General features: G+C 39.8%; 1 protein-coding gene across 7 annotated transcripts in view; it reads right to left on the bottom strand.

Annotated features, from left to right (window-relative positions):
• Positions 1 to 25,470, bottom strand: part of SULF1 (sulfatase 1) — a 63,430-nt gene that overhangs the window by 26,673 nt on the left and 11,287 nt on the right. For 3 of the 7 annotated variants that reach the window (XM_053995581.1, XM_053995610.1, XM_053995601.1), the window contains exons 3-9: positions 18,436 to 18,587; positions 16,237 to 16,406; positions 6,621 to 6,771; positions 5,437 to 5,612; positions 4,762 to 4,890; positions 4,442 to 4,498; positions 3,332 to 3,461 (exon numbers count right to left, since the gene is read on the bottom strand). In XM_053995581.1, the coding sequence (XP_053851556.1) occupies positions 3,332 to 3,461; positions 4,442 to 4,498; positions 4,762 to 4,890; positions 5,437 to 5,612; positions 6,621 to 6,771; positions 16,237 to 16,406; positions 18,436 to 18,587 (965 nt within the window). Of the gene's footprint in view, positions 1 to 3,331; positions 3,462 to 4,441; positions 4,499 to 4,761; positions 4,891 to 5,436; positions 5,613 to 6,620; positions 6,772 to 16,236; positions 16,407 to 18,435; positions 18,588 to 25,470 lie in introns of those variants that run through there. The other 4 variants (XM_053995592.1, XM_053995627.1, XM_053995634.1 and 1 more) reach the window with 3 other exon arrangements.

Genomic DNA, 25,470 nt, shown 5'->3' with positions numbered 1-25,470 from the left:
GGCTCATTGCTGACCTGTGTCAATGACTGCTGGAACATAACTCAGGAGTGAACACATCCCATGCACATCTCACTTCTGAGATATTCTCAACGAGGTGGGTGAATGCTTGGAAACTGTCCTCCCATAAAGGGGATTAGGAAAAAAGAGCAAGGGGACAGTGATCTACAATGTGATCTACAATAAAAGTGATGCAACATGTCAATGGTGCTAGAAAATTTAAATACACTAAAAACTAACAGTGAAAGTATTTTCTCTTTATATTTTGCAGATGTTTAGTATTTTCTCTTCAAATCCCCCTGTTTTTAAGGTCTATCTATTTTCAGATACACATTGGGCATTAAAAAAATAAGAATTTTGACAGTTTTAATTTGAAAAAGATTATGCTAGGTTCCTTTATTTTCCTTTCTTTTAAAGAGAAAATAAGCTGAAGCAAGTATTTTCCTGAGTACCACAGCCTTGGAGATTTTGGAACTAGCAGATCTCAGGATCGCACCTAATTTAAATACTGGAAAAATTTTTTTTCTTTTTCAGCTTCCTTGTGTTCTCCTTTTCAAATAAACTACATATCGACTAGAGTAAATTTAAATTAAGAGCAAGCTTTTAATGGGGTATTAATTCCCCACATGCTTATTCTTAGCTTCAGACATTTAGCAGCAGCTTCCCACAGACCAGTAATTTCACTATTTTAGAATCTGTCAGCAATCACTCATTCTGTGAAAGTAATTTTAATTTAACTGATATTAACTGCAACTGATTAGAGTAAATGTAGGAAGTATTATAAACAACCATAATTTAAATGAAGATTTTATTTCTATATATGCACCTATGTAATTGAAATCAACTATACAAATCTCAAAAGATAAAACAAAGTTAATTCATGCACAGCAATATTTTCTCTTTTCTAAGAGGTGCAAAATGATTAGAGCAAATCTGCTGCAGGAACCTCACATTAAACTATGATGGCTCAGAAATTCGCATTGGAACACATTTGGACTAAGGTACATTTATTTGACCTACTAACTTTTTTCCTTTTTAGAACTTCTCTACATGGAAAAAATCCTGCAGACACTTATTTCACATTGCAATGCCTCACTGAAGTTCAGTGTTGGTCTTTAAATTCACATCTTACTTATTCTATGCTGGCTTTCCTGTGAGCACCACAGGTAGTCTGTCCTTGAGGGAGAAACTGGCCTTGTTTCCCAGGGCTGGCACAAGGGTGGATGGAGTGGGAAGAAGGGGTTTGTGTCCCACGGGCTGAACGAGCCCAGAGGATGATCCACCCCTCATTATGCTCTGCCTAACAGAAATTTTCCATAGGCAAGTTAAGCTTCAGCATCCCTGCAGGAAGCCTTCAGGATGTTGGAATTATCAGGGACAGCCTTGATCTATTTTTTTAAGAAAATAATGTGTACACACAAACGGCTGTGTCTGAAAATTGGTCTCAAAGAGGTCAGCTCAGCCCTGTCCTTCATCCAGCTGTGAGGGATGGCTGCTGGGCTCTGTGCAGCCAACATATCAAAAAGATCTCGATGAGAGTTTGTAGGTGAGAGACCCACTGTCAAACACTATTGCTCTTGTAGCCTCCCTGCTGCCCTTCTTCCTTCACCCTTTGATCAAACTGGATTCACCAGTATGGGATGGTCTACTGCCCTGGACTGAGAACAGGCCTGTGAGCAGGGTTTCTTCCCGCTTCAGGTGTCGTATCTGGTCAGGACACTTAACCTTTTCTATTCATATGTGAAAAAGTAGTTATTCCAAACCTGGATTTTGGCATAAGAGGTAATAAATATAAGGAATAATTGCAAAGAAAATATTTTGTTACTTTAAAATGAAACATCTTAGCATCTAACAGTGTAAATTACTTCATTGATCTGCTTTAGTTTTTATAAAGCATTCAGATTTTCAAACTTAATGTCTGTTTACAATGGCAGTGCTTGAACTCCTGAAAACTTTGCCCTTGGGTGAGACTGCGATATTGTGTATATCCCTTCAAAAGTGGCTGCATTTAAGGAGCATGTGTGAGGTAAGAGCCGTGACAGAGGACCCGACCAAGGATGTGACAGCCAAAACATGAATCCAGTCCAATCTGTGATTAACCGAGAATTACTGTAACCCTACACTCCACAGGAGGAGAAGGGAAAGGCAGGGACGAAGCATTTCTCTAGACGAGCTCTCAGGCTGGCCGCTCAGAGCGCGACCTGCCCGGGGCTCGGCACCATGGGTGGCAGCGGAGCGGAGCGCAGCACAGAGAGGGCTTTGTGCCCTCGCTCCAAAGAGCCGGCCGAGATCTCAGCGCCAGGCCCACGGCTGCCTGCAGTGGTCTGAGCAAACATCTGAGGGGAAAGCGCAAGCGCCTGCCTGGGAGAAATCACCTCACACTTCTCCGGGGAGGTGTGTGGGGATGGGGATGGACTACAGGACAGCAAGGCAGGCACAAGCCACTGCCTGGGGCCCCCAGAGTGTGCCCCAGGGTGGTTGGAGGTGGTGTCAGTGAGAAGGATTCAGCTCGCTTACACATCTCCCCAGTAAATCCATCTTCGTATGTTACCATAGGTATTGCATTAATTCAGGATGGATTGATGAGAATTTGGAGTCACTTTTCTTAGTTTAGCTCTCTTCCTGTGTGCAGAGATGCAGGTGTAAGCATACTAGTCAAGGGTGCAGTAATTTCTGGTTTTATGAGCAGGCAATTAGACCTTTGTATCAAAGTCAGGCATTACACTGAAATCATTAAGGCTGCAAGAAGAAAAAGTAATGCTTGGGTATGGGTATCACTGCCTGAATCCTTACAGTGACCTGAAATAGGGAGTGTTTCTGGGCAAGGGGACCCTTCTATTTAAAGTATTTTAATAAATATTAAAGGATGATGATTACTAAGTGTGCCGTTCACTTGTTCATCCCAGCAAATGAATTTATGTGTAACCTTAGGACTAACCAGCTTGCTTTGGTAATTCTGAACTAGCCCAGTGAGTACAAGCTTTCACAGTTCAGAAAGATTCTCTCCCTTATTAACAATTATCACTGAACTATCTTGCATATTTATCAATGCACATGATCAAAGAAAAAGTAATAATTTCATGTTATGTTTGAGCATGGGAGTTTTATGATAAGCTCTGTACTAACACAGCAAACGAAGGACCAGGTCCTTACCACCTTGAATTTGACCACAGCTTAGAGAAATTTGTCTGGTTTTCTTTTGCTCTGAAGGTATTAACAACAGTGATCTTTTAGTTACTTTTCAAAAGCCATATTCTTCAAATTCTTTTGACCGGTAGTGTAAAATGCATATTTCCCTGTGACACTTAGAAAACTGCGGCTACTTGTGGCTTACCTGTCCTGGTTGTTCACAGGCTGTCTGGTATCTTGCTTGTTGGCATAATTCTTTTACTCTCTCGTACTTTGGTAGCTGATTAGACTGCTGAGTGTTTTTGTTGGGTTCCTCCTTCTTGCGTAGAAATTTGCTTATAAAAAATAAAATGGAATATTTTAGATACATTGTTCTAAGCCCTAAGGATGAATTTAACTTGAACAGTGAAGCTACTTGAAGGTTTAATGTCTTAGGGAAAAAAACTCCCACATTTCTGTTACTGACTTTTGATGTAGGTCACATACTGAAAAAAAGCCTCAGGTGACTGGCTGAAAATTGCCAGAAGATAAATAAGTGCTGCTAAAATATGTCTAACTGGTACAGTTCAGCACCATTCATACATAAATGTAGGTTTTTACAGAAAGCAAAACTCTTTGAAGCAATACTTTCTTGGCTGGAAAACACAGCTGAAGACACAACAGGACTTTCATACTCAGCACAAGCTCGGCTGTATCTTACATATTACGATGTGTCTTTTATGCACTGCTTTGTAATACATCAGACAAGGTTTTCATAATCTGTAAAATCATAAAGTACCAAAAGGAAATTGCTGTAAAGTTTTTACCTAGAGAAAATTTTCATGGCAACAGCTGGCAAGGTAAGAGGGTTTAAGGAGTTATCAGTAAAGAGAGGAGCAGTTATAGTAATGAATCTCAATTACACATAAGTCTTAGCTAGAACAAAAATGAAGAATGCTTCTAATACATGATGGAAAATAAAAAATCAGATGATAAGAGGATTCTACACAGCTGGATTTGAAACTGAGATTTGGGAAGAAAGTGATTTGGATAATGACAAAAGCGGGCACAAGCACAATGTTAGGGAAAGGGGCTAGGAGAATCACCAGAAAAACATGCTTTCAAATTTCTTCAGAGAAAGGGATTTGGGAGCACAGTAGATTGCAAAGGCAGTGGTGGGAAACTAGGAAAAAAGTCATGCCTGTCAGTTTGCTTGCAAAATTTACTGCTTCTCTGACCATAAAAAGGAAGAGGAGGAAGCAGAAAGGAAAGCATGTGCAAGGGAGTGTTCCCAGCAGGCAGGCTCTCCCAAAACTCTCTCACCCCTAATAATTACCCTCTTTCCACTAGAAATGTGTCACGCCAAATTTTGGTCTTCTTGTTTGTTCGAAACCTGAAAGTAAAATAATGACATTTACTGCTGGCACTGAAGTACACCACTGTAAGTGTTAATAAATTGTTTTTGAAAAAAAACAACTCTCCACTTATACATACACGCAATTTTATAGTTCTACTACTTAAGAGACTCTTGAAATGGGAAAGCTGTGGTCGTTGCCATGACACAACTCATTTTCACAGAATCTGTTTTTCCACTCAGCTGTTGATTTACTAAGGTGTTTGCTTCTGAAGTGGCTAAAAAAGGATCATGGGACCCACCTGTTTCCTGGTCTCTCCAAGTCCAGAAGCTTTAGGACAGATTTGCCATCCATATCTGGTGGTGTGTCAAGGCCTGCTATATCCAGAATCGTTGGAGCAAGATCAATATTCAGAACTATCTGAGGCACACTGCAAATCAACAGGAAAGGTCATAGTTGCCATGTGTTCAACGTGTAAGTCTTCACATTCTCTTGGAAATAGAATGATAATTAATGCTTATCAGGCCTTTGAAGATGTAAAGCTCTACAGAAGTGCTAAGTTTAGAAAACCCCCTTTGAAGTCTACAGCTCAGAACGATAGGCCTGCGGACTGACATCACAAAGAAAAAGTTAAGAACAATTAAAAAAGGAGGTGCAGCAGCAACACTGCTCTTATCTCATTGACAATGAGGGCTTGATGCTAAATGACAGAGTGAGCAGTAAAGATGAGCACATCGTTTTTAAAAGCAAAACCCAAGTCTAACCCTATAGGACTATGCATTACACAGTTTTCTCATCTGCATTATAACTTATTCATAATATGCAAAGTGAAAAAACTGCCTGTTTATGAGACTCATTGCTCTGCAATAATAGAGCATCCTTTATGAAATGAAACTAGACAGAGTGATAATTACATGCTCTCAGAAATGTTTTACATTAGGCTCAACAGCTGTGCTAGAGACATAAGGGAACGTACACTGATCCCGGCTCCACACTTGGACCACGAATAAAGAAAGGAACTCGAATATCAAAGTCATACGGCATTGACTTCCCCTTCACCAGTCCGAACTGCCCAATATGGTATCCATGGTCAGCAGTGTAAATAATGTAGGTATTCTCCAGTTCTCCCATCTCTGCAAGCATTTGGTGTAACTGCAACCCAGCACAGAAAGAACTCCGAGTTAAGTGTAGCAAAACATGTTTTGTGCAGAGTCATGTATAGCCATCATTTATAACCCTTAAATACACAGGACCAAAGAGGGCATCAATGACATTGTTAACACAGATTCTGGGGACTGGTATTTGTACATCTTGCCTTTATTGTGCTGTGAAAAAATCAACATACCAGTTCAATTTCACATTTGACAGAGGGGACAACTAAACAACTCCAGAAAATAAGAATAGAAAAAATATGGTAATGACGGGGTAGTTGCCCTAGTATGTCCAAAATTCATTGTGTACTCAAACACAGCTTGTGAAAAATGTCTGCTACAGCTTTAGGGGAAAAGGTACTAAGATTTGATTTACTGTGCTAGTCTACAACTTTCTCATTCCTTACAGTTGTGAGCTTGGGAAAAAGCTGTAAATTTTTATTAAAGTTTAAAGAAATCTCTCTAGGGGAAGATCTTTGGTCATGGTGCTTGATTTTGGAACAAAAAGTCATACAAAGTAAACCTAATAGTTCATGTATCATGTTACCTATAATTAGCAGTACACTGCATTGCCTAACTTCAGCAAACACTTGTAGACTGACACCTGAGTTGCTGTGATTTGCCAGTTCCCAGATTTCAACGGAAGGACAAACTGTGAATGGAGTGTGTGAAATGAATAGAAGTTGTCATGTGTGCACCTGTGTCTATCCATGTGTACTCACAGGTGATGCATCTTCTGTTAATACCAGGCTTTATACTAGGCCCAGTGACTTTTCCCTTTAAAAAAGCCCACTATTTTTTTGACCCAGCAATTGAAAGAGGAAAGCCAGGACCCTGGTCTCACGTTGCAGAGAACCAGAATTCAATTCTACTGGGAAAAAGTGGAGTAATTCCTCATAGTAGAATGACTTGCCCCAGAATGTGGTTGGTGAAGGTAAAGAAAGAATTAATTAATTTAATTTTGTTACCGACTAGTAAGATTGTATTCACAAGAGTTTCTTGCACTCACTCTTTCCATAGAGTCGTCAACTGACATGAGGGTCTGAAGTCTTTTGCGCTGCAAGACGTTGGTGAACTCCATGTGGATTGGCAGCATGGGCCCCGTGTATTGCATAATCCAGTGCTTATCCATGTTTGGTGCATAGTTATAGCTGGGAGTGCTGCAGGAAAAGAATGGATCTGAAAAGTTGTGCAGCATGACAGGCATCAGAGGCAGGTGGGAACTCCTCCAACACAGAAATAGCCAACAAACAGTTAAATCACAAATTCCATGTGGTATCTGACAAATATCAACAAACATCACTTCAGTGGCTTCCAAGATTCATTGGGTCATGTATCACCTCCTCAAAATATTTTAACCACTTGCTTTCCAAGTTTTCTTTCAGACTCAAAGATCACTACAAGTTCCACATTAATATTTGGGATTTGCCAAAATCTATTTCTCAAACAAACCCGCAATCATTAAAAAGGCTTATCTGAATGGTGCATCCCATAGAGATAAGAAAGATTAAGGAAGTTAGAAAAAGGACTGCTTCTTAATATTAAGGTAAATTATCCTGATACTTCCAGTAGAGAAATTACCTTTCAATAAAAGTCAATGAAAGGTATTTTCCAGTGGGATAAAGAAATTTAGTAGTCAGTATAAAGAATACCACCAGTGTTACAGTTAGTCCTACACTAAATACTGTTGAGATGTTATTTTCAAGGTGAGTGCAAAGCACAGTGCATTACAAGCATAAAATGAACCATGACAACTGAGTTAACACCACTATTGATACTAGTACTAAGAAGAAGTATGGCACAGAGTCCTATCTAAAGCAAAGAATGATGCTTTAGGTGTTTGCTCAAACATCAAAAGAAATATTTAAGAGTGGTGTTCTATCCACAGCCAGTGTATTTTTGAAAGATATCCTGTAAGAAACGAGAATATTTTCCCAGAGATATCACCTTGGTAGAAAATGTGCGGCAAAAAATGTGTCAAGTAAATTTTCTCTACAGAGAAACATGTTACAAAAGCTATCATTCTTATTTTTATGCCTAGCATACATGACAACTACAAGGTGAAGAAAAACCAAGCAATATCCATTTCCCATAATGGTTTCACCTACATATAAGCAGTTCCCTTCTCTAGAAAGAAGGAATCTAGGCTTTGTCATTTTCATTAAGTTCTTTGGGTTTTATTTTTCCCCTGTACATTACAGTACATGATACATGAACAGCAGCATTACATTTGAAAATTAAACATAAAGAGAAAGATTAATTTGATTATTTTTATTCTCTTTTCAGTTTACAAGAAAAATGCAATTCAATATTAATTTACTGTTTAGGTACTGAAAATTTTAACATGTGTGTTAACAAAAGGTACATTTTTCCTGCTGAAACATGCATGTGTCTTTTCTTAAAATGAACAATATCAGAATACTATATAACTTAGAGCCGTACCTTTGACCAGTCCTTCACTTAGGTTTCATTTTTCTTTATATGGTTGTATGTGATCCCAGAATGGTGGAAGCAGTTGATTTTTATATCAGATATCATATGTATAACCTTTAACTACATACTCTGAGGACAAAAAATCAGCTGAAAGGATAACATAGTAAACTGATAATCAACTTCAATAAATTTGTGGAGTCCACATTCTAACTGGAGAGCATTATTTGAGAAGTTAGGTAGAATTTGAGAAGTATGTGTTTAACACACACAGCAAGTTTTGACTAACCTACTTAATCATTAGTCTCAAGGGAAAAGAGAAGTGATGCAACAGTATCACAGGACTTTGATAGAGATTATGAAGTATGAAAAGGTTAGCTCCCTACTGAGCAAAGACAAGCATAAACTAGAATTCCTTTTCTGTTGAAAAATCTTTTATATCATGTTGAAAAGTCAAAGTTTTTGTAATTTCCCATGGTTGAAATCTGATTTTTAAAATTAAAACTGTCATAATATTAATAAGATTTATGTCAGGAGCATAGCCCTCTGTGTTGCTGGCTAGCCAGCAGTCCTAGCAGAGGGAGACCCTAGAAGAAGCAAGTCTTAGGAATTCTGTCATCTACCATTTATCAGTTATCAGACAGAAAAGAAGGATACTTTCAGCGCAATTTTTTCTCTGTTTCCTTGGAAGTTTGTCAGATGAGATGTTTTCCCATGAAAGAGTTCATTTTTGATTAATCAGCATTTCCTAGTAAAACCCTGGAGTTTTTTTCAGTGGGGTCCTGAGTGCCCCAGGCACAGAGGGATGAGGTGGCTGTGAGCTGCGCTCCGCCGGCAGCGTGGTGACAGCCTGCTGCTGTGCCAGGAAGGAGAGCCAGCTGCTGAAGCAGGCTCAGGTCTTATGTTCCCAGGCTATTGTGAGCAGCCTCCTCCACATAATGGATAGTTTTTAAAAGCAGCACTCAAGGGTTTAGCAGGGCAGTTAAAAACCATTCGCAGACACTTTCCAAATGCATTTTGAATTTTCTGGGTGAGAAATGCAGCAGGCAGAGAGAGAGCAGAATTTTCCTCCCAGGCAATTCAAGGAACAGAAACCTTCTGTGAAATATCCAGTGTCACTGGCTGATGGATAAATATGAAACAGGGGTCCATATTGTTGGAGAAAGAGTTCTAAGGAAGAGGCAGAAAGGAATTCCAAAACCCCACAGCTTGTACATGTTCCCTGTGTACCCCTGTTTGTTGGGCCTTTCAGAAATCCACCAGAATGGCACTGGCTGCCAGGCCCAAGATCTGACATTGCCCTCAAATCTATCTACCTTTTTTTTTTTTTTTTTTTTTTTTTTTGTATAAATGTAACCAACCAACCAAAAACTGCAGACATAAATCTTAGGGAGAATATTGCTACCTTCTGAAAACTTATCCATGTAGACAGACCTCTTCCTGGTCAGTGATAATTTTTGATCTTAAGCAGCTGGAGATACCAGTTAGATGTTCAGCTGTTTTAAGTCCTTGAAAGTCATTATGGCATGGTGTGTCACTGTTTCTATTCTTCCAATTTTGGGAACAACTTTGCTCTGTATTGACAAGTGCTGCTATAAAGTATCACTGACATCTACATTTCCTTGATTTCTCTTTGCATTGGAAGTTTGAAGTTGAAGATGCGTGCCATATCTTCCATGGCCTCTCAGTTGTGGAGTCCATTTTGTGCTGAGTACATTAGCTGATCCATGATCAGCAGAGAGTGCCAGGTAGCCCATTATTTTCAGGTTATCCATGGCCTCTAAGTCTGGCAAGTTGCTACTGTAGTACTTGTAATTCTTGTAGAATGTACTAACTTGGGCAAATCTAGATTGCTCCATTGCTCACTTTTATTTGTCCAACACATACTGTGAAGAATTTAATACACAGAGACCACTTGGTACTCCCTAACAGATCTATTCTGGCACAGGAAGCATTAGATTAATAAAATTTTAAATTGACACCCTCAGTTAAACTAACAAAAAATTCTAACTGTTACGTAGCAATAACAAATGCTGAGCACAGACACTTTCCTATAAAGGCATAATGAGAACATTTCACACTGAGATTTTGTGGTCAGTCACCTATGTGAATAAGTTTAGAGAGAAATTTACAATGATAATCAAGTGATCTACAGACTATGGAAGGAATAAATATTCATAAGCATTAGTGCATTTTTAAAAAAAGATTCTCCTCAAAATGCGTAGTTTATTTGTCTGTAAACATCAGTTCAAGTAGATACTTATGTTGAGAGAAAAGGAGCAGTATTAGCAGTCACTGCTGCAATCAAAAGGCCTCAGTAACTCTTTCTGACAACATATTTACTATGTTCATATATTTAAATTTGAACTTCTAAATTAAGAATGCATCTTATTTGGCTTTTAAGGCACCACAATAACTTTAAGTTAGGCAAAAAACAATAAAAATACCCAACAAACCAAAAAATGGATGCTTGTACTTGATGATCTATTAAAATGGTGTTCCCAAACAAATAATTCAGAAACAAGTTTCACTAGCTTCTACTAGTAACTGAATTGTCATATTCAATGGAATAAATGGAATACAGATGTTTTGCAAATCATTATTACAAAAATATATTTTACAGTTAAGAAAGGATTGGGAGAGTACAGAATGTTTTAAGAGCTTCAAGAATTTAGTACAACTTTAAATTAACATTTGCTTTCTTAAAAATTAATCTAAATATATATGTCTCTAACAGATGGGATAATGTGGAGAGAAGCAAGTATGTTTCCAAACATTTGTTCAGTTGCTTATAGTAAAAATCTGTGTTTGCCCCTATTTACAACCTTTCCTCTTGTAATTTCTTCCTGTTTCTACTCAACAAAAGAAATTATGTTCACAAAAATACTGCCTAAAAATGTTGGGTTTGAATAATTCCATAAAGTTCCCAGGGGGTTTTGTCCCAAAAGTGTTTGGCTAACCTTCTTTTTGGATTGTGAGTCCTCCAGTTAGTGAAAATAATACAGTACTTAGATACCCCAAGAATATTTTCATTTCATAAAAATGAAAGTCAACAACATTTTAAAATAATGCCTTTGGTAAAACTGATTGAGAAAAATGAATAGTTTCTGTATAGAATTAGCACCTCTATTATTCTTTGAAATATGATTAGCAAACACAGCATAAGTGGTCGTGTTTCTTCAAGTGAAAATAAACAAAGGAAGCAAATTCTTTGTTTCCAGGGAAAGTAGACTTCCAGGTTTAGACACTGTTCTTGGAAAGCAGGAAGCCTAGGTTCTGGGCAAAATTAAAAGTGAAAAAAAAAAACCAAAACCAAAAAAAACCCCAAAAAACCAAAACCACAACCAGTGGCCATGGTCATTATTAATGTGAAGTTGAATTTCACCACTCTGGGTCTGCTTCTTCTGCCTTTTAAAAGGGGACTCTTTTAAACCCAGTGATATTTATCGATCTGGGTATGTGGGGTATGAAAGTTTCACTCCTGAAGTGAACACAACTGCTATATTTTAGAATAAAGTGAGACAGTTGTTGCCTGTTAAGTATAACACCTTTTCATTTAGGAAACATTATTAGTTGCTCCTGCAGAAGTTAATTGTGCAACTAGAATATTACTTACATTTCTATTTCACACCATTTCTTCTTGTCTTGTCTTTAAAATCACACTCACAATGACGGGTGTGATGATTGTGATCGCTTATCTCTAAGTCAGGAGTCCAAGCAGGCCTCGGGCCAGTAGTGACATTGCACACTGCCATGTCGAGATTTATTACTGATGCAAATGCATGATCCCACTCTAATGGCCCCGTGTCCACATTACAAGAAGTGCCATTGGTACTGACACATGTTTGAGACTTGGCCTCGGTGATTCCAGATGCAGCCACCTCACACCCCAAACTCACACTGAAGACTGCTCTGGGGATCCAGAGCTACAAGATTTCTTTTGATGCTACACTACTGCAGACCTACACATCTGGTATATCAGCACCTTTCATATGATCTTTAAATGGAAATATAAACTTCTGCCTTTCATATCACCTACCTTTTCTTAGCTTGTGAAGTTTTCTGATCTATTCCAAGATAGATCAAATTCCATTTCTATCTGCTCCTCCTAATGTTTCTAGCTTGGCAATAGGATTGCTTCCAGGTAATCATAAAATCTGGCTGTGAGTCCTCCTGCCAGCCCAAGTATTTAAACTCAGCACAGCCAGCAGTTGTTCAGATTTCCATTTTTTACATTCTTCAGTAAACCTGCCTCCTGTAGATTTTTGCTTCTAATATTTGTTTACTTCACAGCTTATAAACAGCCTAGGTCTGATTCACAGTTCCTCTAAGACTGGTTCACACTGGAAGGTAAAGGGAAGTTAAAATGCCAGGGGCCCTGAGCATAACAGATAATTCAGGCTTTCATCAGAGCATCCTTTTAGTCAAAGCTTACCTGCTCGTCTGTCTGATGAAACAAGATTGTCCTGTAACATAACTTCATATTTAACAACAACGTTTCCAAAGGTCTAACAACCCTGCTCCCTAACAGATGATGTTCATTACCACAGCAAAAATCTATGTATTGCTTTCATCTAGTACATCTTCTCTAGTCCCATTTTATTTATCAGAAATAATGTCTGGGGGTAGTTAGAGTACATGCATTAGTATGATTTATTTTCAGAAAATATTTCACTCATTATGTGATAGCAGCCAGGATAAACCTTCAGAAATATTTCTAGATGTCAGAAATAGGACATACATTATGGAGAGGAGAAGGGGGAGAGTGGGAGGGGAGAATGGATGTTTAAAAACAATAAAGAGTCTGCTGCTTCCCATATGATATAGTTTGTGTTTCATTTTAAACTGGAGTTAATAAGAATTAACAGGAATCACTTAATAAGTAAACAGTGTGTACATCATTACTGTTCTTGTCTTTGTAAGACTTTCCATTCCACTCCAGAGCCTGTTTGTGTTGAGGACGACAGGACTGTAACATAATAATGGCATGTAATTCTTAATTTTCTTTTTGTCTTTGATGTATTTTTCATGAATCTTAAGGACTTTGCTGCTGCATTCATTTGATTTTATTCTTGCCATGTTGATAAGCAAAGAAATTAGACCAGTAGACGCCCACACTTGAGGGCAGAGCTCTCCCTGAACTGGAGTATTTCCTGCCATAGCCACTCCCTTCTTTATATGTGCCAGTGGAAAACTTCTTCTAAACAAACTTTTGGGCTGTTTTTTTATGTTGTTTTTGTTTTGTTTTGTTTTAATTTATAGAGGCAGCATTTAAATCTTCAGCAGGCACTTTACCAGCAAAGAGACATCATGTAATTTAAGGGTCTGCTTCAGCTACTGTTCTCTTAAGCAAAACTTCTTACATGTGGTTGACAGGCTATCTTAATCCTTGGTTTGTAGGTATAACCTTCCATCTCAGTTTGTTAAGCCAGCAAGCAGCTTTTGACCTGGCTTCCCTTCTTTGTTGGAGGTAGGCGTTACAGTAACATGATACAGCAACTACATTTTTAAAAACAAAATCCAAGGTCAGATGGCTGTCACCCAAGGTCAGAACGAAAGAGATTCAAATGGTGCTTGACCACCTAGGAAGAAAACCTAAGGGTTAAATGTTCAGATTACACAAACCTTGGCAGGAGGGATTTTATTGTTCTTGTTCTGTTTTCATAGGGAACACAGAATATTTCTATGAGAACTGAACTTCTCATATCTTTCAGAGCACGTTGCTTGTATTTTTGATAGAGAAATCAGTTGGAATCTTTGGCCACCCAAACCCAAATTAGCAGTTTATCTTCAATTTGTCTCATTTCTCAGTCTGCAGACTGAACTTTAACACATGCAGTCAGTCAGTGCAATAAGAAACACAAAACAAGCCAGCAAGGATCTCTTAAGGTCATTGGAGAAAAAAACTCTTTGCAAGAAGCTTGCCAAGAAATCAACAACACCAGAAGAAGAAGCACAGCTGAGTGCTCTCACAAGTAGCCTAGCAGAGCAAGGTATTTAGACCCCAGGAGTCCACACAAATAAAAATTAATTGTAGCTAGGATTTTGCTTAATTTTTGCAGGTAACATGTAACCTGTATATAAGGTAGAGACGCAGTTAAAATTTTGGAGACTAACTAAAGCCTTTTGTTCTACCAGCACAAGCTAGAAAACAAGGAGGCTGAAAACACCAAGCAGCAGAAAGTGTCAAGAGCATGATAAACCAAAGCAAGTTCCTACAAGCACTCGTCAGAGGGGAGCAAGGAGCCTAAAATGAGTTTCTTTGGCCTGGGGAGAGGTAGGGTGAGATACAATGATTCAGTGCTTTTCTCCCATCCCCACAGCTAAGCGGAAGCAGTTTGGATCCTGCCCTCCTGTATGATGGATAGTCCCCCAGCAGGCAGGATGGCTTGCCTGAGGCCAGGCAGTCTCTGCCACTAAATGGGAGACAATCTGTTGAATGGAGTGAGAACAAATAGATATAACTCTCTGGCAATGAAAAGCGACAATTGAAAGGAGACGTGGGAGAAATCCTTTCAATTTGATATAGTGACTATTCATTATTCTTCACAGAATGGGAAGTAGGGGACACAGGTGGCATAACCAAGCTGCAGGTTTAGAAGGAAAGAAAAAGTAGCCCTTTGTCCCCAGTGCATAAAGTGACACCGTAGAACTTGTTGCCACAGGATGGTGGGGCTGCCACCTGAGTTCAAAGAGAGATTAAACCAATGCAAAGAGAATGGGGCACCCTGACATGGATGTTCACCTGAACTCGTGATTTTCAGAAGCTAGAAGAACAGGGGAAAAAAAATTGTGGTTCTACTTCCCCCTCACCCCTCACATTGTTCCCTGCTACTTTCTGCTGGAGCACATAATTCAGGACTGAGAACGTTTTTTCATACAACCCAATATAACAGGTTTCATGTATTTGTGTCTACCTTATTTACCAACTAAAATCTCAACTTCATTAGTTCCCTATATGGGTAGAAACTACTCTGAATATATTAGTAACCACAAAATACTGCTGACTGGTTTGCATTACTTGCAAAGTCTGGTCTCAGGAATGTCGAATCATGGAGAATATAAGATTATAAGGTCAGGGAAACTGGAATATCTAGAAAGTAGCAGCCAGTAAGAGGATAAAAGATGAGAAACAACAAAAATGTAACCATGTGCCATGAACAGCAAATCTCTTTCTGGCCCCAACCAGTGATCAGTTTATGCATGCAGTTTATGCAGTAACTACTACTCCTAGAAATTTTAAAGTGTTTGATGTAAGTTGAAAAACCATACTGGTGTGTGAACTACTGCAGAGTGTCCAAAATACAATTTTTAGACCAAGGAGCTTTCCCATTGTCTAATGAAATTGATTTATCCTCATTTTGAGAGGACAGATAAATGTACAATCCAGATAAAATATTTTATTAAGTTTTTTTTGGATTTTTTTTAGTTGTTGTTGTTCTGTTGTTTTCTAAAGATGTGAAAATACATTGTTTCAGAACAAATTGAAAGACTGGTCTACAAACCCATGGGAGTCACAAGTGCAATGGAAATCTTCCATAGCCTCTCACTATAATGAAAAGGACCCAGAATATTCAAGGTAGGAAGCAAGATGAGGAATCCACAAATGTGGACTCTCCACAGATTTTTACCTGAAGTGGCTTTTTACTAGAAACAAAATGAAGAGTTAGGTTTTTTTGTTATAGTTTAATCACCAGAAAAGATTAAGCATGTTATTTAAAAGTGCAGACTGATAGGCTATTTTGGGAATCTGCCAGTATCTAGTCTATAAACAAATCTGGTGCTCTCAAAAGCTTCAAAAGGGTGTTTTTACTCTCAATGCATTCAGTTAGTTAGAGCCCAGGAAGCACATATCTTAGAGGGAAACGAAGGAAGTAATATCTTTCCAACAGATCCTGACCTGTGTCTACATATTTTCAGGGTATTGTAAGAAGCTGCCCTTACAAAGCCAAATACTGACCTTTTAATCTCCCACAACTTCCCAGGAGGAAAAGAGCTTCTCTCTGCTTTAATAATGGTCAGAGCTGTCACTCTCCCCCGCAAAAGGAACAAGCACAGCAAAAGAAACAAGCAAACATTCTCTGCTTACATGAGTGTCTTATATTTGAATTCCCTGCTCCTGCGACGTCTCCATAAACAAATCCCTCGCAGAAGCAGATACAAGGATCGGGTCTGGCAGTGTGAGTTTCACTTACATGTGCTGTGAAGCGTTGGGGTAGAGCTCTGAGAACTGTGGTGCAGAATCCTCGGGGCCATGGGGTGCAGCGTGGCTGATGACCATCATTATGGGCCTATGGGGATATATCCTCTTAGACATTCTGAAGTAATTAATGCTCTCATTAGTGATTAGGTCTGTGAAGTAGTCCTGGAACATACGATTAACACAAAGCAAAAGTTACAAAGTGCATGATTAATTAGATCACATACTATCATGTTATTATGTTATTTTTCAAGTCCTCATTAAAGCTGAGATCAGGAAGTAAAAGCATACCATCAAAGAGATGTATGATTTGCGGGAGCATAGGGGAGACTGAGCAGTAATTACTTTCTTAAGCAGGCAATGCCACATAAAATGAGACAGTATTTTGCAAATCAGATACAGCAGCAAGTTGTATTAAGTAAATTTGATTACCAGATTTGGTAATGTAATGCTATGTAACATTTAAAATGGCAGACTGTACTGACAAAGATGTGTTTCTTAAATATCATTGATGAAACACCTCACAAGGTAATGGCTCCCAAATAACATTGAATCTTAATCTGGCTTTATGTTTACATAAACCTTTGTTGCACACTCTTTGTTCAGACTATACTTTTGCATATGTACAAAGTGGAAGACAGCTACAACAGGCAACAGATTGCAAAAAGTCTTAATCAAAGAAATTGCAAATGAGAATGCAGGGAGCAGTTGAATTCCTGTGGGCTCTGTTCATTTAATTGTGCAACTTTAAGCAGTGCAGCTGCTGAGATTAAGGTTGTGACTCGCTAATAAACTGGCTTAACCCACAGCTAAGGTGGCAAATGGAAGCCTACAAGGAAAAGGGAGGAAATGGAACTAAGAAAAATAGATGAAAACTTAAATTAAACCACCTGCCACCTTGGAGTATTCACTGTTGGCCTGGAGGTCTAGCTCGAGCTTCATTGAGAAAGTGCTGAGACAACGTTTGTAATTTCAAGCACTTCCAGGCATGACTAATCTTATGTTGTGGATTCAAGGCCCTGAACAGCTGCAAAAGCAGAGCCTGAGGGACAAGGTCTGTGTCGCATGTCAGTGCTAGGACAAGCCAACCAGCTGTGACCTCCTCGGTCACCTACTGCCTGTCCCCTGCCCCTTCCCCTCTCCTGCAGCACACTTGGAACATGCACAGTAGCCCTGGCTGCTACAAACTCTGCAAGCACATGGATGAGACAGTGAGTGATCCTTTAGTTTCCAAAATGGACAATGAGTGTGAGGCACCAGGGCTGTGATAATTTCTGGGTTTGTGGCCTGAGTGACTGCTCTCCCAAAGCATCTACTCCCCTCCTGTTTCCCTGTTTATTCTAGCTATATGCACAGGGTGTGTAAGGAATGTATAACTAACCAGTATTCTGGTTATTTCCTTTTTTTTTACTCTGTATAAATATATAATCAGTATAATGTAATTTCTATGGATGGGAAAATCAGAAACAGGCGTCACTAGCTTCCAATAAAAACTCATTACATGGGTCAGAAACCACAGCTGCAACATCTGTATCATCTTCCTTGAGCTACAATATGAGGAAATTCCAGATTGCTTTCTGCAGGCTGAACTGTCTGAGATCTGCCCTCCTAAGCCTTTCCAAGAAACTTCATGGCAGTGGGCAGGTCACCTTGGCATACTTTCCACAGTTTGTCAGGAGCACAAACAAGCTCTGAACTTTTCCAGCGGCCGTGTTCTTGCCCTTATCTACTCTCATACTCATATCCGGAGTCTGACACCACAGGCATACAGCCTTTCTTTGGTGTGCACTCTATAATGGAAAACAACATTAACCAAGGCTCTTCTGTGGGTAATACCTGACAACACTCAGCAAACTTTAAAGTTCAGTAGCATAAGGGGCACAATTCTTTTTGGGAAAGGCTTTTAGTTGCTGTTTTGCTTCCACCACCAAAACATCACATTCTGTCAGGGAGAGGGAGGGAGGAGAGGAAGGAGGGAGGTATCACCAGGCTCCACTGAAGAGCCTTGGGAACATTCTTCTGTTGAGTGATTAATATTCTCACGTGGAAATTGATCTGAAAGGCCCTGGAGAGAAAATGACATCTCAATTTCATGGTTGTAGTTGTTTAATTAATTAATTATTTGGTTAATTAATTATCTGAAAGTTATTTTTATATGGATTAATCATGTGGCATTTATGTGTCTGGAAAATACCTTTGCATAATCAAATCCGTGCTTCTCTTTGTTACCATTGCGAGAAATGGTGTAATTATAGAAGCGAGAGTTCTTCACTAATCCAACCCACTCTCTCCACCCAGGAGGGATGTAGCTGCCATTGTATTCATTGAGGTATTTCCCAAAAAAAGCTGTGAAGTAAAAAAAAAAATAAAGAACACACACACATACACATGAGGCTTTGCAATCCAAGTCTTTTAGTCTGAGTCAAAAGAACGTATGAATGAAGAGAAAATGTGTTAGAATGAGTCAGAGTTGCTTTACCAAAAATCTTCCTTTTATAGCTTAGAGGGTTTTGAAATGAAAATAAGTTATTTCCAGACTTTTATGAGAGTTGAAAGCCTTCGTGACTCTATGTTTTATTCTTAATCTTTTGGAATCTAGTTTCATGTGAAATATTTTCAGGGTTTCTTTTAGAAAGAATATGCTCCTCTTGGTTTCCACTTGAATATGAAATAAAAGCTCAGTGCCCAGAGGAAACATCTGAGAAACACCTTGTGGTTTTAAGCAAGTCCTGTGATGTTTCAGAGCTTGGCTTCTGACTTTTTGAAAGTTCAGGCTTGCTATCCTGGCTACATTTGCTGGTTTGATAAAAGGTCTGGGAAGTACAGATCTCTATCCCATTAGGACATGTTCAGGTAGAGCAAGAAGGGATCCCCACCCTGCTTTGCTGCCACATCATCTCTAAGGCAAAACTTACAAAGAGGCAAAGGCTTGGAGGTCAAAATCCTCTACCTGGCCTGCCAAACTCCATGTATGTTCTTCCATTAGCTCAAGGTTACAAGTCTGAGCCCACTCAGACTGAAAATTTCAGCCTTTGCTGTAGGTTTATAGGTGCTCCTGCCAATTCATCTGCAAGGAAGTGGGAAAAAAAGCAATCTCACAATACAGTGGGCTCCCCAGCTATCTGGGAGTTGTGGATTGCCTGTGGCAAAGATACACAGACACCAAAAGCCAGCCAGCTGCCCTTGGAAGGGAGCATTAATGCTGGCATAGGACCCTGGAAAATGCAGAAACTTTGCTTCTAGGGAGAGAGGGGTATGGGAGGCCTTTATCTGCTTGTGTATGGTCTGTGACCTGGATCGAATAGTCAGTTTGGATGGGTCCATTCTGCTTTTCCACTGCCTGGGCACTGCAGTGACAAAACACCTAATCAGGTCTGCCATGTGGGTTTTTTTTTGGGATTTATTATCTCCAATTCAGTCCCAGCGACCTATTGGGGTGTCTCAGTATCTTCACTGTTCCCCCTTTTAATTTTCTTGAGGTTTACAAGCCCCTGGAGGGTCACCTGTGCCAGCAGTTCTGTTGCTTGTGTCCCCAGCAGTCTGCACACAGGTACTCCTGGTGCTCACAAAATCAGACACCATGGAGGAGGAGGGAATAACAGAGACCTCGCCCTTTCCAGGGACAGAGCTCTTCACAGCTGTCCCTGCACCCCTCACAGTGCCCAGCCCTGTCCTTGCTGCCAGCCCCAACTCAGCAGTCAGGCTTGTCTGCAAAGAACTGTTGCCCAGAGATGCTGTCCCTCAGCTGGGCAGTGGGACATACCTTGAATCCCTGTACTTGTTTCCTACTAGGAAATGAAGTCACATTGGAAAGCCTCACATCCAACCTAGACACATTCAATCTAACCAAAAAAAGCACATTTGTGGAAGGGCTCAAATAACTCAGATCTGATTGATGTGGGCATGGTGAACTTCTTGGGAAAACCGGTGGAAAAATCAAAGTGTTCATAATTAAGACTTGTCTGAGACAACATAAATATGATGCAATTCAATCAGGGAACTGCCAGATGCCAAATGTAACCAGAGACTACAGTCGTATACAATAGTACTTTCCTATACCACGTAGAATGTGACATAAAAACAAGTCCTACAGACACTAGACCAGGCTTCCAGCTCTTCTTCCCACAGCCACCAAGAAAGCAATCCAACCTGTCTCCTTTTTTATCCTGAGGCCTACCAGAAATCAAGAACTGTGAGGTGAAGAGAGTGACAGTGGGCAGGGAATACGTGCCCAGCACTGTTGTCTCCTGGAATGGAAACCATACCTCTCATCTAAGGCAGCCAAACTGGTTTAAACTCTCAGCCAGATATTATGGGAAAGCATATGGGTAAAGGTTGAAATTCTGTGAGAAGGGAAACCAAGGAAAAAGGAGAAGGGGAAGAGAAGTCAGAGAGAGACAACAGTGAAGAAAAGTATGGGAGAGTGATGTAACAGAGAGAGAGGAAGCATTGTTGAGTTGAGCAAAACCAAGGGCAATCTGTGGTTACATGGGAAATCTGAGGTCAGCCCTTCTGAGTGCCATTCCAGGTCTGCCAGCAACTGCTGTACGATTTTGGGGAACCTCTGTGTGCTGTGCTCATCAGTAAAGGGCTCTACTGCCAGCCTGTCTCTCAAAATATCAGAGGCTTTCAAATTGTGAAATGGAAGCTGTGACAATTTATCATATAGGATGGTTTGACTTCCCCATGTATTACAAGATTGACTCACTTGGAGACCTGGACTCTGCTATTTACAGTCTTGCCAAACTTTAATCATTAGTGGTGATAGTTTCCATGCTATCTGACTCAGGCTGTATTTTGCTCTATGGAACCTTTTAGCCAAACAGTTCAGTAATTTCCAAGAAAAAGACTGGGGAAAAAGAAATGGGTTCACCCATTTAAAAATAATTGTCAAACTTTTCTATAAGAAGTTCTAGTGTCTGTAGGTTTTGATGTAGGGCCTTTATAAATAACAGAGGTGGGTATGAAAATCTGTCTCAAAATGACCAAGCTCAGAAAAACTGTAGCACACAGATGATTACTCCACCTTCTCACTTTAGCGTCGCAATGGAGTGTTCCTTTATGGATTTGAGAATGTTCCCAGAATTTAATTTTTGGCATTAAAACAAAAAGCCATCAGCTTCCCTTACTCCTGACTCTCTCTTTTGGTATTCATTACCTGAGAGAAAGCCACCAGCATAAAATGAAGGATGAAATGACTTGGGACATAAGGACGAGAATAGATAAACTGAATTTGGAAAAGAAAGGATGGCTTGGAGCTGGGGAGGGCCAATTCATCTTGGAGTTTCCTTGCTTTAGATTACTTAATTTTCTAACTTTAATAATGTTTTGTTAGATACCTTTTGGCCCGTTGAACCCCATATTTCAGTTCATGTCATGAGACCTCGGATTGACAGCCTGAACCATTCACCTTTGTGTTGGCAATGATTTAGTATTTTATCATAAAAATAATCTCAGTGCTGTCAAATTTTAAGCAGCTCCCTGAGTGACAGTTTGCAGAAATAGATGTTTCCCCCTGTTCCCATGTCAAATGTGCAGCAAAGACCTGAATACTAGAAGAAACAGTGGCTGTGACAATGGATTATATTTGCCAAAATGCTTTAACCAAAAATGGTTTATTGGTCATAAACTCAAGAGGATATGAGTAATTAGACAGATGAAGGGAAAGCCAGGCTTTTACTGAAATACAAGCGTTCAGTCCTTGCACCATGTGGTCTTTTGAGTACTACTGAGAATAGGACAGGGCCAGTGAGTCAGAACTGGGGCCCAGTACCAGCAGTTACGTGTCTGGCCCTTCAGGCTCTGAATGAAGACAAGCGCCCAGAGTAAAAGGAAAGCACAGGAGTGTCCATGGGACAAATAACAATCAGTAAGTAATCACCATGGTTGTCCTAGTTGTTTTTTGTTGAACCAGAGGATTGTTAACAAGTAAAGCACTATGGAATATGTCAAAGAACTGCCCAGGAACTGACATTGTGATGTGCAGATGTCTTTGCTGGGTCTTCATATGCTTGGCTTGTATAGTCAACCCCCATCTTGAACTTAGCTGTAGCCCAACACTTGCTGAATTGCCCAAGTCTGAGAACCGACTGGGAAGCCTCATCTTCAGAAGCTGCTTGTACTCAGCAGTTTGGGTTTAGGAAGGGTTTAGGAAGCCATTTCTGCTTGTAATTAGTAAAATGGAGATTATGACTCAGTGGGTAAAAGCCTCATTAAAAAGTAATGCCATTTCAAGGGACATCTTTTCATTATTATGTGTAATGGCCCCCATAGGGATAGCAGCAAAGATAAATGCTTACTTTTGCATTTTAATAAGACAATTTTTATCTGCATTCTGGCAGTTTTGCTAACTGTTCCCAGGACACATTGTTATTTTCTAATCACATGTAGTGTAGCTTTGTATATCAGAATAATTGTATTCTGTATTAGTATGTTCAATTATGTTTATGCAAACAACAACACATGGCATGGTGAACAGTTTTACAGACATCTATGTGTCTCTGGAGGGGCTGCAGAATATACATGTCTGGTACCTGACATGAACAGATGCCTTAAGACAGGGTTTTGTTTTCCCCTTTACAATTAGCTAATGATTTCTGTACTGGAATGAGAGATCCAGAGGGTTGCAAAGGGTGCAAGACAAATATAATTTGATCCAGGGGCTCTCTAATACTTACAGCTGAGTGTGATTCAAATTCTCATAATTCCCAGGACTTCTTTTCCCAGCACTTTTTTCTAGCAATTATGACTAATGTTTACAGTATTACACAATAGAGTTAGTCCTCTAACTCCTGTCAGCATTAGTGGATTAGTGCACAGGTGAACTGGGCTACATCTACTAGTGAGACATCTCTGCACTTCTGTGGATCAAAGGACATATATTATTTTCTACACCCTTGTTATTTGTTGAGGCTTATGGGAATGTTTCCAAGTTAAAACAAATGCAAACCTTTAAAAAGCCACACTGCAGAAAGGTTTAGTCACCGTGACCCAGACAAGAGCTTTAAGTAGACAGCCACTTCCTTTAACAGTCAGGAAACCATTTACAGGAGTTGCAAGGCACTGTTTATATGACATTTCAGGACTCAAACACAGTGATTCTATGCTTCTGTGGACAGAACCCAGCATAATTTCAGCTTCCAAATCATTCCAGTAAATTCTTCCTTGCTTTCTTCCCATTATGCAAGCCATAGATTCAAGCCCTAGAAGTTTGATTTTTCCCTTTGTTGAAAAATTGCAAAGGATTAGTGTATCACATCACTGGAGCATAGAAAGCCAACTCAGTATGCCAGCACTGCCTAGGAAATGAAATAAGCATTGTCCCAAAAAATATGGTGAGGAAACTGAGGCACCAAGAGGTTAACCTTCAGCTAGACCCAAGTCATGCAGGAAGCCTGTAGCATTGCCAAGAATATAATTCAGATTACATGGTTCCCAGTCTTGTAACTCAAATGCGGTAGAAAACCTCAGGTTTTTTACTTTTTCTCCATCTTTGTGGGTCTTTCCCAGTTGCTGCCAGGTTTACCATTGCAACCAAAAAGATCATTAAGGATTTTATAACTTTTTGCAGTTGCAAAAGGCATTAGCCTATAACTTGATATAGCAATTGTTAGCCTGGGTGATGTCTTTAACAAAGCCTGTATTATGGGCCAAGCTGGTAGCACTTTCCAATATTGATGTTGTCTGACACTTCTCATTATAAGACCCTGTTTTCAGCTGCTTCTAACTCTCTTATACTTGGACTTAAATTTTCCGCACTGGATGTCTGCCTCAGGCTGAATTTTTTGAAACTTTTTAGCCCAAACAGTAGCCATCTTTGAGAACCACAGTAATGGAAAAGGAATTTGGCTTAACATCTGAAAAAAATTATGTGAGATTTAATTTGATAGCACTTACATGCTCTGCGCCGAGAGCAGGAACTCTGTGAAAGGCATGATGGTCTCTCTGTCAAGGAGGCATCTATTAGAATCCTTTGAATAAAACCCTGTAATTTGCATGTTCTGGAGATCTGGACACCTCAGGACATTTATTCCCTGTCCACCTGTGAGTGGTGTCAGTAGGAGGGAGAAAGTTGATTGAAATGCAGAGGGCAGGAGGTGACCCGATAAGGACAAGCAGTCTGGGGAATGGCAGGAAATCCAGCAAAGGAACTGAGGTGGGGGAAGAAGCAGTGGGGGCTTGGGGCCCCAGGACTGGGAATGTCAACCAAGAACTGGGACAATGAGTGCAGAAAGGAGAAAGAAGCTGATTGACAAGGTGGGTGGGAGAAGCAGATTTGCTGATCAGGCTGGAAAAGGAGATCGGTAATGGTAAGCAGTGGGAACAGGACATGTCTGTCAAGAACTGACTGGACTTGAGAGAGGAGGGAGGGAGAGAGGAAGAGAGGGAGGGAGGGAATCACTTGAGGACAGACAAGCACAGGGGCAAAGCTCAGAGCAGAGGCCAAGGTGATGTCTTGCAGGGCCAAAAAACTGAGGAATGGACACTGCACTGCCTAATGGGGTAGGATGGAGGGAGTCAGAAGTGCTTTTGGCCAGAGTGGAGGACCCAGCAATGTCTGAAAGGACTCTTGAGTCTTACTGGTTCCTGCCTTTCATAAGACATCTGGAAACCTACAGCAGTGTGCTTAGCCCTATGTATGCGGATAAAACCCCACTTTGCTTAGTTTCTCAGCATGTGAGCAGTGGCATGGGGCAGATGGGATATGAAACCCCTGATCCTTGCTGATGTGGATGCCAGCACTGTGTCCTTTGATAGAACTAGTCTATCTTTTCAAATGGGGGAAATTTCATCCTCCATAAAGTGGTATGTTGTTATGTAGTCAAGGACTATAATTTGGCCATCTGAACAAGAGATGAAATGGTTGCATAGAAAATGTTCTACCCAGATTTTCCTGAATTAAGCACTTGAATACATAAACTTGTTAAAAGTCTTTTAGTGTATGGTTTTCTGTGTGATATTTGATAGCATAGAATTCTGCTTTAAGCATAAGTAGGCAGATATACTGTGGTTTTTGATGAGGTCCTGGACAGAAACCAGAAAAGTTTCACTTCATATGATACCATAGAACTAGAAAATCCTGCATGTTATTCTTTTGGCCTTTTTCCTCTTCTACATTTCATTTTCTGTGGACTATGTGCATACATTCAGCATATTTCACTTTCATTTAGACATTTTTTCATAGACAGAAATTGCAAATTATTCTGAAAAATGAGATATATTTTTAATT

This window comes from Vidua macroura, chromosome 1, assembly GCF_024509145.1.
Source record: "Vidua macroura isolate BioBank_ID:100142 chromosome 1, ASM2450914v1, whole genome shotgun sequence".
Classification (NCBI taxonomy): domain Eukaryota; kingdom Metazoa; phylum Chordata; class Aves; order Passeriformes; family Viduidae; genus Vidua; species Vidua macroura.
The sequence above is the reverse complement of the archived record's forward strand: the minus strand, read 5'-3'. Positions and strand labels throughout refer to the sequence as shown.